Source organism: Liolophura sinensis, chromosome 1, assembly GCF_032854445.1.
Source record: "Liolophura sinensis isolate JHLJ2023 chromosome 1, CUHK_Ljap_v2, whole genome shotgun sequence".
NCBI lineage: Eukaryota > Metazoa > Mollusca > Polyplacophora > Chitonida > Chitonidae > Liolophura > Liolophura sinensis.
Genome location: NC_088295.1, coordinates 7,838,827 through 7,852,877, shown reverse-complemented (window position 1 = coordinate 7,852,877; position 14,051 = coordinate 7,838,827). Strand labels below are relative to the sequence as shown.

Sequence of the window (14,051 nt, the reverse complement as noted above, 5' to 3'; positions counted from 1 at the left end):
TTCAGGAAAGTACGAAATGCGGCTTGGAAGTTTCGCTCTGTTCATTTACAGCCGCAATGTCGTATTTACAACATCAACTGGGAAACGTTGTGTCGTGCAGTTCGTTGAAGCCAGGCTCTCTGCAAACATATGCTATATTCATCGTGTAAGTCGGGCGAATTTTTGTTTTCTTTGTCCCAGAAAATCACACACTGTTGCTCATACACTTACAGCGTTATCAGTAGCATGCGCACACCGGCCGGATGAGGTATTGACAGGTGTTTGGCAGGTGTCACAAACGTCAAGTTTCTGGTCTGATTCATTATGTTCGCGGCGTGATGGTGATGCTCATCCCATTTCCATTTATCTCAAAGCCATCCTAAACGCCACATGATGCGCACAAACTTGGCGAAGCAAAATAGTAATTGTGATAAAATGGGGGATACGGATACTTGTATGCCTGTTGCGATTAGGGTAAGAGTACTACATGCCTGTAGGAGGATAGAATGGTAAAAAGTCAATTTGGTAAGTGGAAAAATCCACCCAAATAATGTAGCTGTTTTAAAGCAAAGATTAGGTTTACCGGCACTGACTCAATCACATAGGACGGTGTATTAGTAACAGGTCGCGTTACCGGTATCTGCTGTTGCACCAATCATGTCAATTATCGCTGGTTGGTATGATTGTGTCATTCACTATCCAGTGATCGGCTCTGCCAATTTAATTTCAAATATGCAAAATTTTTGACAACAATCACTAAGCATTCTAAGTCTGGACAAGCCGGCCATTTTGCAATTCTGGACAGGTGGGCAAATTTGCCCTTTTGGTGGAATATGAGGGAATGATTCCGAGGATAGGTTTTGTCTTGAACTAGTCTGTCAAACATAGTCAAATGTTTGAGCATGTCATTGTCTCATGATTAGATCTCATCATATCTATTTTATTTTAATATATAGGGGCCTGCCTGGCTGACATTATGAGCACATCAGCGTGGTGTAAAAACAAGGAAGCCTCTCGACAAGTTCAAGTCCAGCTAAAGCTGGTTTCCTCCCCAGCTGTATGTGGGAAGGTCTCCCAGCAACCTGTGGATGATCATGGGTTCCCCTCGGGCTCTTCCAGTTTCCTCCCACCATAATGTGGGAGTGTATATAAGTTATCTCTAGTCATAGATGAGAAGTTCTTCCAACAACCAGCAGATGGCTGCATGATCTTTCGGAAAAATACACAAACAAATATATAAACTAGTAGAATTGACACCTTGACCTTGTAGTTCTAAAGCTTCATGGTATTTTCGATGTGTTTTGTTTCTGAATTGAAGTTTTTTTATTTTTTTATTTTCTCAGGAATTGTAAAAAGATCGACACCAGAACAATTTTGGAAAAGATATGTCTGTGGATGCATGATCAGACATGGATTATCATTAGTCAGATAATTTCAAAATATTTCAAGCCATAGAGATGACAGATCCGGAATCAAAACTAGTGTAAGTCTACATGTAATTCTGAGATCATGACTCGATCATTTAAAAACAGGTTTGCAAGATTTGACTGTAAGCCAAGTATTCAGTTTTGTACTTAGCCCAAAAATTGGCTCAAATCTTAAATATAAAATATAACTTAATACCACACAGTATTAGCTAATACACTTTTGAACAACCGGGCCCAGGGCCATATTTGAAAAAAAACTGAACGTTACATTAATTGTGACGATGCGTAAGGAAATGTTATAAAATTCATCTCAAAATGATATTCTCTGAGGAGTTGCAAAATGAATGGATTGTCTATGAAAACTAAACTTTTTATTGGTAAACTGTCATATTTAAGTTCAATTTAATCATTAGTTATAAGGCATTTCAAATTGCATTATTGTTAGCAAATCACCAAAATACTGGATTGTTAGAGGATATTTGTAAATGCTACATGCACTCTCACTAATGTTACAGTCTGTCCTCTTCTGGAGATGGCCAGAATAGTACTGTGGTCTCACCCTGGGAGTTACCATGGCAAGATGTCTGGTTTGAACTTATCCTCAGTAGACTCAGTTTGAAGGAGCTGTTTCTGCTCAAAGCTGTCAGCCAAGAGTCCAAAGAGCTTGTAAAGGAGTATTTCAAGTACAGATTTGTGGTCGATCTAAGTTCAGTTGGTGCAAAGTTTAACAAAGGAGCTTTTCTGGCTCTTACTGAAGACATGCAGAACCTGAGGGAACTGGTGCTGAAAAACACCAAGGACTGGCTTACAGATGATGTGCTGATGCCTGTGTTAGGGAGCAATGTCCATTTGAGGAGAGTGGACCTTACAGGCTGTAATAATATCAGTAATCTGGTTCTCCAGGTACTTGCCAGCCATTGCCCAGAGCTACGGGAGCTGTGCCTGTGCAGTTGTCACTGGGTGAGCCAGGAAGGGCTCACGTCTGTTGCCATGCAGTGTCGCAAACTGGAAAAGCTCAATCTGACCGGATGCTGGGATATTGGAGATGACACAGTTATTGCCCTTGTCCTGTTCTGTCAAAAGTAAGCATTATGCCTTATTTGTGACTAATGTACATACATTGCCTTTGGGATAAAAATTCCTAGGCATGTATAGACATGTACACAGGCATAGTTTAATTTACAAATGTATGTTGTCTTAAATTTATTCTATCCAGATTTACTTTGTTGCAGTTTGTTGCATGCACACATGGGTTTTTTTGAGCTTTAAAAATTGTCATATATATTTTACAAGAATGTTGATGAAATAGTATTTGCTGTTGGCATGGCTTAGTGTTCTATTTTAGGATGCTTATAAATTGCAGAATTACATATACATCTATTGATGGCATTCACACTTTTTAAGGTAATATTTTGGTGCTCTACGCTTACAGTATTAATTACCAGAAACTGGAAAGTGAATTTATTGTGACCATTTGTTTATGTATTTGACAGTTTGATGTCACTCCATTTGGGGAACATCTATGGCCTGACAGATGAAGCAGTGTGTACAATAGCTCGGACCTGTCGTCACCTACAACAGCTCAGTCTGAAGGGATGCTGGCGAGTGACCGACCAGGCTGTCAGGTAAACAGTGTCACTTCTCGATGTACCATGTACAGGTTATATATACTCCATGGACTTACATGGAAAGACATGTAACACATTCTACCAGACAATATGGCACCATTGAGTAGATATGGTTATGGGTTGGTGTCAGAATATTTGTTATAAAAAAAACAACAACAGAAAAGAAAAACCACTCTGTAAATGATTGGTTTTTTGATGTGTAAATCCATACTGTGTACATATAGCTCTACATGGCAGATACCACATTACAATTGACACTGAAGAGTTACTTATGAAAGCTTGTAAACTTGTGAAAAAGCAATCATGTATGAAGTGTTTTTCTTGTTAAATTGTTTACAACAAATATTGTATTCATAGTCTGTCACTGGAATATATATACTGTTTCACTGATGAGAAAGCAAACAGCCATTTGCTCTGAATAAATATTGCCTAGCCATTGAACCAAGTATTCTTTCATTCATAACAAATTGGTGTCATTTAAATATGTTCTCATTTCTGCATAAACTCCTTAGGCACTTTAAAGGCATACAGAATTGTTTCTGATTGGCTGATGTGAGAGATAGCCAAGTCCGGATTATGCCTAGCCTAACTTAAATTTTAGCTATGTAAGATTTATTCAAGCATAACCATGGCTGCAAGGTTTAACCCAGGAAACCCTATCTCCATTGTGAGCCAATCAGTGTTGTATCATACTGTATCCCTTTAAGGTGCATGCTACCTGAATGTGCATAAACCTATTCAGAAACTTTAGCCTGTATACCTTTCTCTGTAAAGTAAGGCTGCATTTAATGAAGCAGCCAATTGGATTAAACTAATTAGACTCTTAAGCATACATTATTCTCTTGATCAACTATATAGGCTCTGGAACGTACATTTATGTCATTAAAACTATATAAAACTGTAGAATATTCACCATTTTGTGAATAAAAGCTTCACAGGCTCACCTACACCTCGGTTCCTGTCTTTAGAAGTTGTGATTTTATCAATGTCATTGTGTTGTTGTTGTTAACAGGATTCTTGCGGAGTACTGTCCCACCTTACAGGGTCTCCAGGTACGAGAGTGTCGTAACATAACAGAGATCAGCCTCAGCGCCATGAGGAAGCGAAAAGTCCGCCTTGATGTGCCTCCTAAATTTGACAACAAGAGAAAAGCTTTGGTCAAACTACATCTGCAGATATAGTGTTCTATGTCTACAGATACAGTGTTCTACTCCGACAGCTACAGTGTACTTCGTTCTACACATACTGTGTTCTACATCTACAGATACAGTGTTCTACATTCTACAGATAGAGTGTTCTACATATACAGATGCAGTGTTCTACATATACAGATACATTGTTCTACATATGGAGATAAAGTGCTCTACCTCTACAGGTAGTGTATACCCTTCCGCTCCTGGCGGTATAATGTTGAAATGTAACTCTTGTAAGTTTTAAGAAATTTATCAACAACTTATCTTTAAATGTTCCTTCAGTTTGCCAATTTGGGAAAATCTCAAAGCTAGCGCCACATGATATCATATGACCGTCACATATGAGTAGTTACATGTACTTGCTTACAGTAGGTCATTTGTAGGTGTACTGTGTATATTGATATGAAATGTCTTTCCCTTTAGACAGAGGTGGTATTGTTCACTGTGTAGTATAACAAGTGTTATTCCATGCTTGTCATGGCTGGGCCCATTGACTTCTAACGCGTATCTTATTTGATTCATATTTTACAGTATTGATGATATACATGTGAAAATTTCTCACAGATGTCTTGGATAACGTGAATAATATGTCATAAGTTAATCCTCTTGTCATTTTGTGTCTGATGTGTTTATGGTTCCCATCTCACATATAGTTCAGAACTGCATTACCGCTGACTAAAGAGAGTCAATGACGTAAGAAATGTTGATTGCCTATCCCTGAAAAGTTCTTTCCCTGTGAAAGTTATAAAAGCCTAACCCATGTCAAAATAATTAAGAGACAGTAAAAATTTTGCTAACCTGGAATGAATGGAGACCATAAGGTCGCTAGTTTAATTGTAACGGAATAAATATCATTTACCTTAAGAAATTCAATAAATGCAAGTGGAGGCAACAGGTGCAAAGGGACACAACTCTGCAAGACTAGTACAGAGGCTGATAAAAAGTAATATGCACATACTGTAAAATTTTTAGTTCAATTTATTTATTTACTTAGTGTTTTGCATTGTACTCAAGAATATTTCACTCATGCGATGGTAGCCAGCGTCATGGTGGGAGGATATCCGGCAGAACCCCGGGAGAAACTCACGATCATCCACAGGTATTAATTACATTTAGTGTATTTGCATCTTAACAAAAACTGAACAAAATTGTAAATATAGTTTTAACTATCATGGGTTCATTTATGCGATGAAAACTTCAAAATCCTAACTGATATGTGACAAGGAACAGAAATGCATTGATGCTAAACAGCATATTAAAGGTATAACATGTATAAGAATATAGAAGTGAATATTGTAAATCTTCAACCTTGTCGAGGACTAAAACTTTTTTCTGTGGAATTTATGCATAGAGTGATTATGAAAATGACACTAAAAATGGTTTGAGTGATTAAAGATGCGCACTTTATAAAACTGCAAATTATTCCTGTACACAACTAAAAAAAGCACAAATAATTACTTTACATGTATGTCTTTCGATTTTCTCAACCCCCTTCACTCAGTCAACTTCATACTTTCCAGGAGTATAGCTGGGGACCCAAAATGGTGAAGTGTTGAGTATTTTCACAAAATGTGTACTGCGGTAGGCTTACCCAATACTCCCTCTCTTGGAAAAATAGGGAGTACCGCAGTACCTCTGAAAATTAACTGTAGCACTGCTTGACCCCTTGGGTGAGTACCCAATAGTTGATTTTCCTAATTGCGCGATTGCCAACAAACTTATTATACAAAGTTTTCATGGTCTGTTGAAGAATTTATCTGTTTCATTGTGGAATGAGCTGTTAATTGTGTTTGCTATATGTGATGAACATTTGGATATAATCCTGAAAAGATTGAGAAAAAAAGGTGGACAAATTGTACTTGTATTTTATATGCCCTTGCCATGTTTGTACTGTTGAGATAAAACCATACAATGCAAGTACCAAAACATATATTATATTAGGATATGCTGCCTTGACATTTTGCCTTGATCTGTTGTCACATAAGGCAGTGGTACAAAAAATGAAGATTTTCATACTCACACTAATCGAACAAATAGAAATGGTAACGACTTAACTGCAAAAAAATTTCCTCAGTCTTACAGTATATCATATAATAATATAGCGTTCTGGTGCAATGCATTCTCTTTTAAGTCATGTCATAATGAGGTGGGGCCCGCGCCCTCCATTCCAGACAGAATAATTGATAGGCCCTTTGTGGGTGGAGAAGACCAATGAATTGTACTAGAGAACAATTGGTTATCAGGTACAAGAATAAATAAATAAAAATAGATGAGCAATAGACCCATTTAACAGCCCTTGGGCTCTAGTGATATCTATGCCCTTTGATGATACTGGAGAAAAAGTAATATTGCCCGTAACACAGCAATTTAAATTAGTGTGGCCTAAGGGTAGCAGTGTCAATACTTTTATAGGTGCAGTACTGACTGGAGTCATGTTAAACAGCTTTAAAATTAGCAGTGTTGGTACATGGGGCTTAGTGTAAGGGGTAGGGAGCACAAGGTGACCTAATACCTTTATACATTGTCATGTGAATGGGTGGCGATACCATATGTTTCGCCAGTCTTCAGCATGTTGGGTTATTCTTAAGCACAGACGTTCAAATTTTGAGGAAGTTCAATATTGATTTATGACAGCTTTAGCTATAGGTTAGATTAAATTTTAGCGTCTGTGATGATCTCACAATTCTACCAGTAAATATCATATGTTATGACATGGCATTCATCCACTCTATTATGTACTTACTGGTATACACTGATTGTTTACATTCCCTAATATGTTCACGTCATCCATGGCTTATCTAAACTAGGACAACAGTGTAATGTAGAAGTTTACAAGAAAATGTAATTGAAGGTTTTTGTCGGGTCAGATTCTTTTATTTATATACCTGTATTGGAAGGAATTAAAATTCCTTCACAGCTTCCTAAAGGATAATATTAACTGCGAAGTTACTGTCTATTTGCGGAGTTATTTCAGCAGAGTTTAATGGCGTATCATACCCAAGCATATTTAACTCTACAAGGGTTGTCAGGATAATGCTTAGAGAAAACTGGCCAAAGCCCTTTGTCATCAACATCGTGAGTCATAAAATGAGTCAACAAGGGATGTCAAGATTCGGCTGAATGAGTTGGCAAGGGGCCTCAAGATACAGCTGAATGAGTCAGGAAGTCGCCTCAAAATTCAGCTCCCTAAGTCAACAAAGGGCCTCAAGCTTCTAAGAAGACAAGGGTGTTTGATTAATGGCGATACATTAACTGTCTTGAATAAGCTGCAAGATGTTGCCAGATGTTGCGAGATGTTGCCAAGCACTCCAGTCATTTTTACATGAATGATAAGTATATAGAATTTCCTAATGCACGTATTGATTGGAATGCATTATGAATATTTATAGACATGAAGAATAGTTTTGCTGAAATTGATGTTGATTCTGGCTTAATATCAGCATTAAGATAATCTCTCTCAATCAAACTTTAGACCTCTGGTCAAACATCCTGGTAGAAATAGCTTGCCTTTACATCTTTCCCCTCGGCGTATCACGGCGTCACATCGATGTCTTCTGTTAGAAACTGACTGCATGGTGTGCAAGGGTACTTTCGAAGAAGTATGGAGTGTATTATCTTCTTCACTGGCAAGCTCACCTCGCCTCGTTATAATTTGCCACGCAACACACTTACATCTCTGATGTATAGCTCGTGGAAAAGGAAATCCAAACTAATGCAACGTGGTAGGTCTGCAGGTTCGGAGTGGTTTTGCAAAGTGTCTACAAAATTGATTAGTTTTCAGAGTTATGTCCCATGCTCTCTATGCGTCTTGCATATGTCCACTAGCACCCAATCAGAACTAAGCTTTAGTACCCGTACTGAGGACAAAACATTCTTTAAACAAGAATATGACTATTTGGTAGGTCCGGCGTATGTACGTATCTACCGGTAGGAATGTGTCACTCACAGGCCTGGTTTGGTTGTGTTCCAGACAAAGATGCACTGACTAATTCTGGGCAGATCACTTAGTTGGCTTAGTGGTTAGAGCGTCCGCTTTCAAGTCGGGAGACCAGGAATCGGGTCATATCAGAGACACTGAGAGGTTAGAGCAAGGAAACATGACTGATTGACCTGGTGTCAGGATAATGTAAGTGGGTGGGGTGTCATGTTTGGTGTCTTTGGCATGATATGCTTACGTCAGTATTGGTAGCATTGAGTCATAATACATACATACATATTTATCTACTGATCTGGGCAGCGTTCAGGTTTGCAGAGAAATCTATGTAGGTAACGCTAGAATTGTACAGGCAAGTCTTCTGTATTTTTCGGCTAGATATGGCATTAAATATGATGATGTGTGGACTTCACTGAGGCGACTTACCGAAGGCAAGTAAGCTGCCCACCCGAGGCATTACACTGATATGGGTGAACCAGTCGTTGCAATGTCCCTTTAATGCTGAACGCCAAGTGAGGAAGCTACAACTTCCTCTTTTAAAATCTTAGGTGTGACCCGACACAGAATTGACCCTGGATCTATCCCCCCCCCCCCCCCCCCCACGAAAAAAAATGAAACGAACGCAGTACCGAGCCATCGGGCCGGAGAAAACATTCTTGAGTTCGGCGTCAAACACCAATGAAATGAATAAATAAACCATTCATTTACATATAACATCATTCAGAACTGTTGACATCGTTGCTTTTGTTTGAATTCATCTTAATTTCGTACTTGTTCGTGGTGAACGTCGTTTTAGGAATTTGCCTTGCGATTGTTGACCTGCAACATATAATTTAGTTGAGAGCTGGTATGTAAGACTGCCTATTTTGACGCCTAGATTTCTGATCTGCACCTTTTTATACAAATGTTGAAAAAAGAGTATGTAGAGTCAATTTTGAAAAAGGTGCCTACCTCATATCGTGTATGTCAATATTTCGTATAAGCTCTCGACTAGGTCCATGAAGGTTATGATCTTATAACCAGTTATCTTTAGCTTCGGAAAACTCATCATTGCAAATTGAATATCACCTATGTGTGAACCGCCAGAAAGGATGGAATGAAACAAGATTGGAATTTTACTGCTTCCTTGTAACCAGACAGCCCTGGGATCTCTGGGTTGTTTCTCATAGGGGTCACATTGTCCATAGCGATTTTGTTAACTCGGCGAATATATCATTATCATCGGTTACACCTGGTTAAAGAAACAGTACATAGCTATACTGAGACCTTATATTGCTCTATTACCGTGTCTTTATCCAGCCTTAAATTGCTTTAGTTCCCTGATCGTCAGCATTTGCCCACAATGATTGAGTTTTCCATGGGTGTGATGTGAATGAATACTAATCAGGCTTCTTCTCAGACTTTGTGGCTGCCCGCTGACCAGCCGGACAATTCTTCCGTTTACGAGATCTGCACAGAATACGGATTTGTCGAAGGACAAATACATGCGATGGTCGTTCCTTCCTGACAGACAGTGAAGCATTGGTACAGTAGACTTCAGTGCATCGTGGCACGAAACAAGCACATCTCCATTGCCTAAACCATAATAAAATAACCTATACTTTGCGTGAGGTGCTGTGAATATGTACGTTTAAATTGATTGCTTACAGATGGCTTGGATTAAATTTGTTTGTGATGTCCCAACAATAACCATTCAGATTACCTCTATCAAGATAACAAAATCAATTATCTTACAAGAATGAATAGTAGAGCACGGAACATCAAGAATATTCGAGAACAATCGAATATTGAGGTATATTGATGTGATCACATCACCAGAAAGCACCAAACACTCCAAAGCAATGTCAGGTTTATGACATTACTTATGCTAGAGCGCCAGGTCTCGAACCCTAATCAGCAACCTAACACTTAAGTCATAAATTTCTAGGTCTTAAATGGCCAAACTCAGAACAAGAAGATTTTGAAATCTGAAAATTTTGGTTGGTACATTGCTCTGCAGCAAAGAATCAGTGCACAAATGTTAAATATCCAAGAGCGAAACATTTTAGCTGTAGCTGTGATTGAATGTTTGACTCAAGTCTTACGATTTATTTATTTTATTGGTGTTACTCAAGAATATTTCACTTATACGACGGCGGCCAGCATTATGGCAAGAAATATTCTTGAGGATATGACGTAAAACACCAATCAAAGAATTAAATAAATGGGTACAAATTGTTAGAACCTTAAATATGCAATATATATATATATATATATATATATATATATATATATATATATATATATATATATATATATATATACTATACTATACTATACTACTGTACTATACCATACTATCGAAAGCCGATGCGTACAAGATAACATATAGCTCTCCTTAGACCTTCATGTATATCTGTATATTTGTCGTCATATTTGAAGCCGACTAGGCCGCCGTCGTACAACTGGAATATCTTGAGTACGGGTAAAACACCAATCAAATAAATTAAGCCGATTAATGCCACAGTAAATTTTATGAGTAAGCCTTTGCTTACGATTAATTTTACCAAAACATTTCTCGGTCGAATATCGAAAAGAATGTAAAAATCTGCGGTGGCTATATCTTATACAGACAGAGATTACGTGATTTACAACAGCTCTAATTTTCTGCCGACAGCTAAGAACGATTTGTCACTTCCCTGAAGCGAAGGTGTATTTGCCGTTCAAACATTACTCCGTTATATAAATAATGGGTAATTGTTTCCAGCCGCCAATCGACCATAATTATCCTGAAATGACAAAGATGTCCTTTTAAGTTCCTAGTGCTGAAATGCGACCACAAGGTTGCAAGGTGCTAGGTTATCATTAAAAAGCACTGAATCTCTGGAAAGCGTTCCGGTAACTGTGCGCAGAACACACCGTTTTGAAAACAATTACCGGAGATTAGCGAGAAGAACGAGGTTAGTTCCTTCCTGTATATGATGGTTTTTTACAGAACCCTGAATTAGGGACACAGCTGTGGGGGGCACTTAGAATGCTCTACCTCCAGCGTGCTTGACCTGCCACTTAACATTCACCCTGTCAGGATTATCACCAAGTGCGCAACACGTCGTTTACAAACGCCTTTGAAGAAAACGGGGCCAGGATGCTATAAATAGGGATGCAGTTGTGAAAATACTCGTCATTAGTGCGAGCAAACGGTCGAGTGTATGTTGTATCGGTCGTCGAAAGCCTTTCAGGTTGATTTACTGGTAAATTATACAGTACATATACGTAATAATGTAAAATATAGACGATGCATCGGAGTTTCTAAACATGGGCTTGCACACAGTCTCTGGCGTACATATATACGACCATTGTCTCTGCTGTACCATCGAGAATCGCCGTCCATATCTTTGGTGTAGGTAGGAATTTCACCACACGTCTCTGGTGTACGTGGAAAATCACCACTCGTATCTCTGATCTGCGGAGGAGAATCATCACCCATGGTTTCCGGTGTACCAAGGAGAATCAACACTCTTGTCTTTTTGGTGGTGAGACTTGGTCGGTGGTGGGAAGTCTTTGAACTAGGTGAACACTCAAATGACTACATTTATGCCTCGCCCGAGGAATAATTATGCTGAATTTTCTATTTCCTGTAGATTGCTTTGGTTTAGTTACTCGCCTTGATACTGAGAGAACAAAACTTTTGTTGTTCCATATTACTGAGGGAAAAAAACAATCAAGAAATATATTTAATCTTGTCCTATACATAACGTATCCTTCATAGTTCCTTAAGTTATATGGTGTCGTATCATAAATTAGTGGTGCCAGAGACTGTAAATTGAACGGAGCTTCACCATTCGGTACATAAGTTTTAGCTTTACTAATTTCCTTCTAAATAGTAAAGTTTCCCATCTGATCTCGAGATATAAAGAATTTGTGCTGCTGCTAAACGGAAGACCTTTTACGATGCATGTTGCAGTGTGCTGCAACTGTTCCAGATTTTTCGACCCGATGGCAGTGCAGTCATCCCAAACACTCGACCAGTACTTCAGTATGGGTCTAATAAAATATAAATATGTCTGTTCAAGTGCTTTTCTTCCAAATTGGTATTTTTCTTTCTGCAAAATGCACGAACACTGCTATGCAACTTTACATATTTTAGCGATATGAGCATTCCATTTACAGTTGTTTTTGAACTTTATACAAGATGCCCATATGTCAGGGAAGGTTCAATCAAGGTATCACCAAACACAATTCGGACTCCTCTGATCGATGAATAGAATTGCAAGTGTTTTTATGAGTTGAAGCTAAGTAACAATTGCCTAGTGCACATATACGGGTTTCACCATCCACGTCTGTAGTGTACAACTCAATTCTCAGCTTTCCTCGTGTATTTCATGACGTCGTAAGCAGTTCAGATTTATAGCTAACAGATAAGTAATAAGTATTAAAATGAAAAAAAAAAGTACACTCTTGTATTAAAATATACAACACAATAATGGGGTAGTTCATTCTTTCATCTTTAGATGTAGGAGAAGAGTAAGTTTTGCGTCATGCATCAAGATGGTATCTAAGGCTTGAAACTCAATGTTCTTATATGGCCTTAAATAAATTAAGGGACGCAAATTTGTCAGATGAATGGATACAGCATGTACCAGAAAGAAGAGAACACACCCTTCTGGTTATTATTCAGACAAACTGTATCAGGTAACATAACAGAATGACCAATTCCTGACAGCTAATAAGCGTACGGAAAACAGGATAACAGGACACCTGTCACAGTTACAAACATGATTATTATAGTCTGAATAGGAAGGAGGAGGGCTTATCCTGAAGCTGTCAACCACAAACCTTGAACCTGTCAGGATTGTGTGCAGGGTTTACCCCCACGACCCGCCTTTCAAACACGACCGATTTGTACCAAGTCAGTAGCGATTGCATCTGGCAACCATTCTGAGATCTTATGCATGGAGAACGACATCCCCCTGTCCCGCGCAGCTGACAAGGTTCCCATCACACCCCGCATGCTGCCAATTCCTTCACATACAGAAGCACCCCTTGACGGTTATTAGCGACCCAGGAAGTAGCTGTAGCAATGTGTGTCAGTATAATAGCAGCATTGTGCGAGCTGTCAGTGGATAACAAGGAATGACACTTCATGAGAATAGAGTATAATTACAGTGATCCCATCCCGCGTACCCCGCTCTCGTAACAAAACGCTTAATACGCCTAACCCACATCCACGTCTCTTACAGGTTTTATAGATTTTGTTCCCACTGGTAATCTACGGTATTTGTATAACAAATATTAATCTGTATTATTTCACGACATTGATATTACACGACATTTATTTTCAAATGAACGTTGAAAGACTAGTATTCATTATAGATAAACCATTATTATAATTTGCCGAAAATATGTTTTTCATTTATCGAAGACAATTGGCACATAATGCTCTGCATGAGTATCCACTGAATGCTGTCTTCGCTGATTCGATGGTTTCCTATTTGCTGGAGCGTTAACGGAATCAGTGAACCATTGATAAATAAGGTATATTCTACCACTGCCACATTTATCCTTATAGTCAAAAAAGTTTAAAGGGGTCCTCCTCTCCGAGGTGGCTAGCGTATACTAGCGCAGTTGATTGACCCAGGAGCCTCTCACTAATGTGGTCGATGTGAGTTCAAGTCAAAGCTCATGTTGGCTTTCTCTTTCGGTCGTACGTTGGAAGGTCTGCCTGTGGAAGGCTGTGGGTTTCTCCGGGCTCTTCCTGGTTTCCTCGCACTGTAATGTTGATCGCCGTCGTATAAGTGAAATATTCAATGAGAACGGCGTAAAACACCAAATAAATAAATAAATCAATAAATCGAGAATATTTAATTTTGTCCTGTGTTTTTATCAGAATACATGAATCAGCTAGTTATGA

The 14,051-nt window shown here is 38.7% G+C and overlaps 1 protein-coding gene across 3 annotated transcripts; it reads left to right on the top strand.

The window, feature by feature from the left end:
* The first annotated feature begins 48 nt into the window (after positions 1 to 48).
* LOC135478392 (F-box/LRR-repeat protein 15-like) lies at positions 49 to 7,324 on the top strand. Of its 3 annotated transcripts, none has more exons than XM_064758620.1 (5): positions 49 to 145; positions 1,323 to 1,462; positions 1,922 to 2,488; positions 2,900 to 3,031; positions 4,047 to 7,324. In XM_064758620.1, the coding sequence occupies exons 2-5, from the start codon at positions 1,437 to 1,439 to the stop codon at positions 4,213 to 4,215; spliced, it is 894 nt and encodes a 297-aa protein (XP_064614690.1). In that variant the 5' UTR covers positions 49 to 145; positions 1,323 to 1,436; the 3' UTR covers positions 4,216 to 7,324. The 3 variants fall into 3 exon arrangements, with proteins under 3 accessions (XP_064614690.1, XP_064614688.1, XP_064614689.1); XM_064758618.1 differs by lacking the exon at positions 49 to 145 and adding an exon at positions 279 to 453; XM_064758619.1 differs by lacking the exon at positions 49 to 145 and adding an exon at positions 279 to 504.
* The last annotated feature ends 6,727 nt before the right edge of the window (positions 7,325 to 14,051 follow it).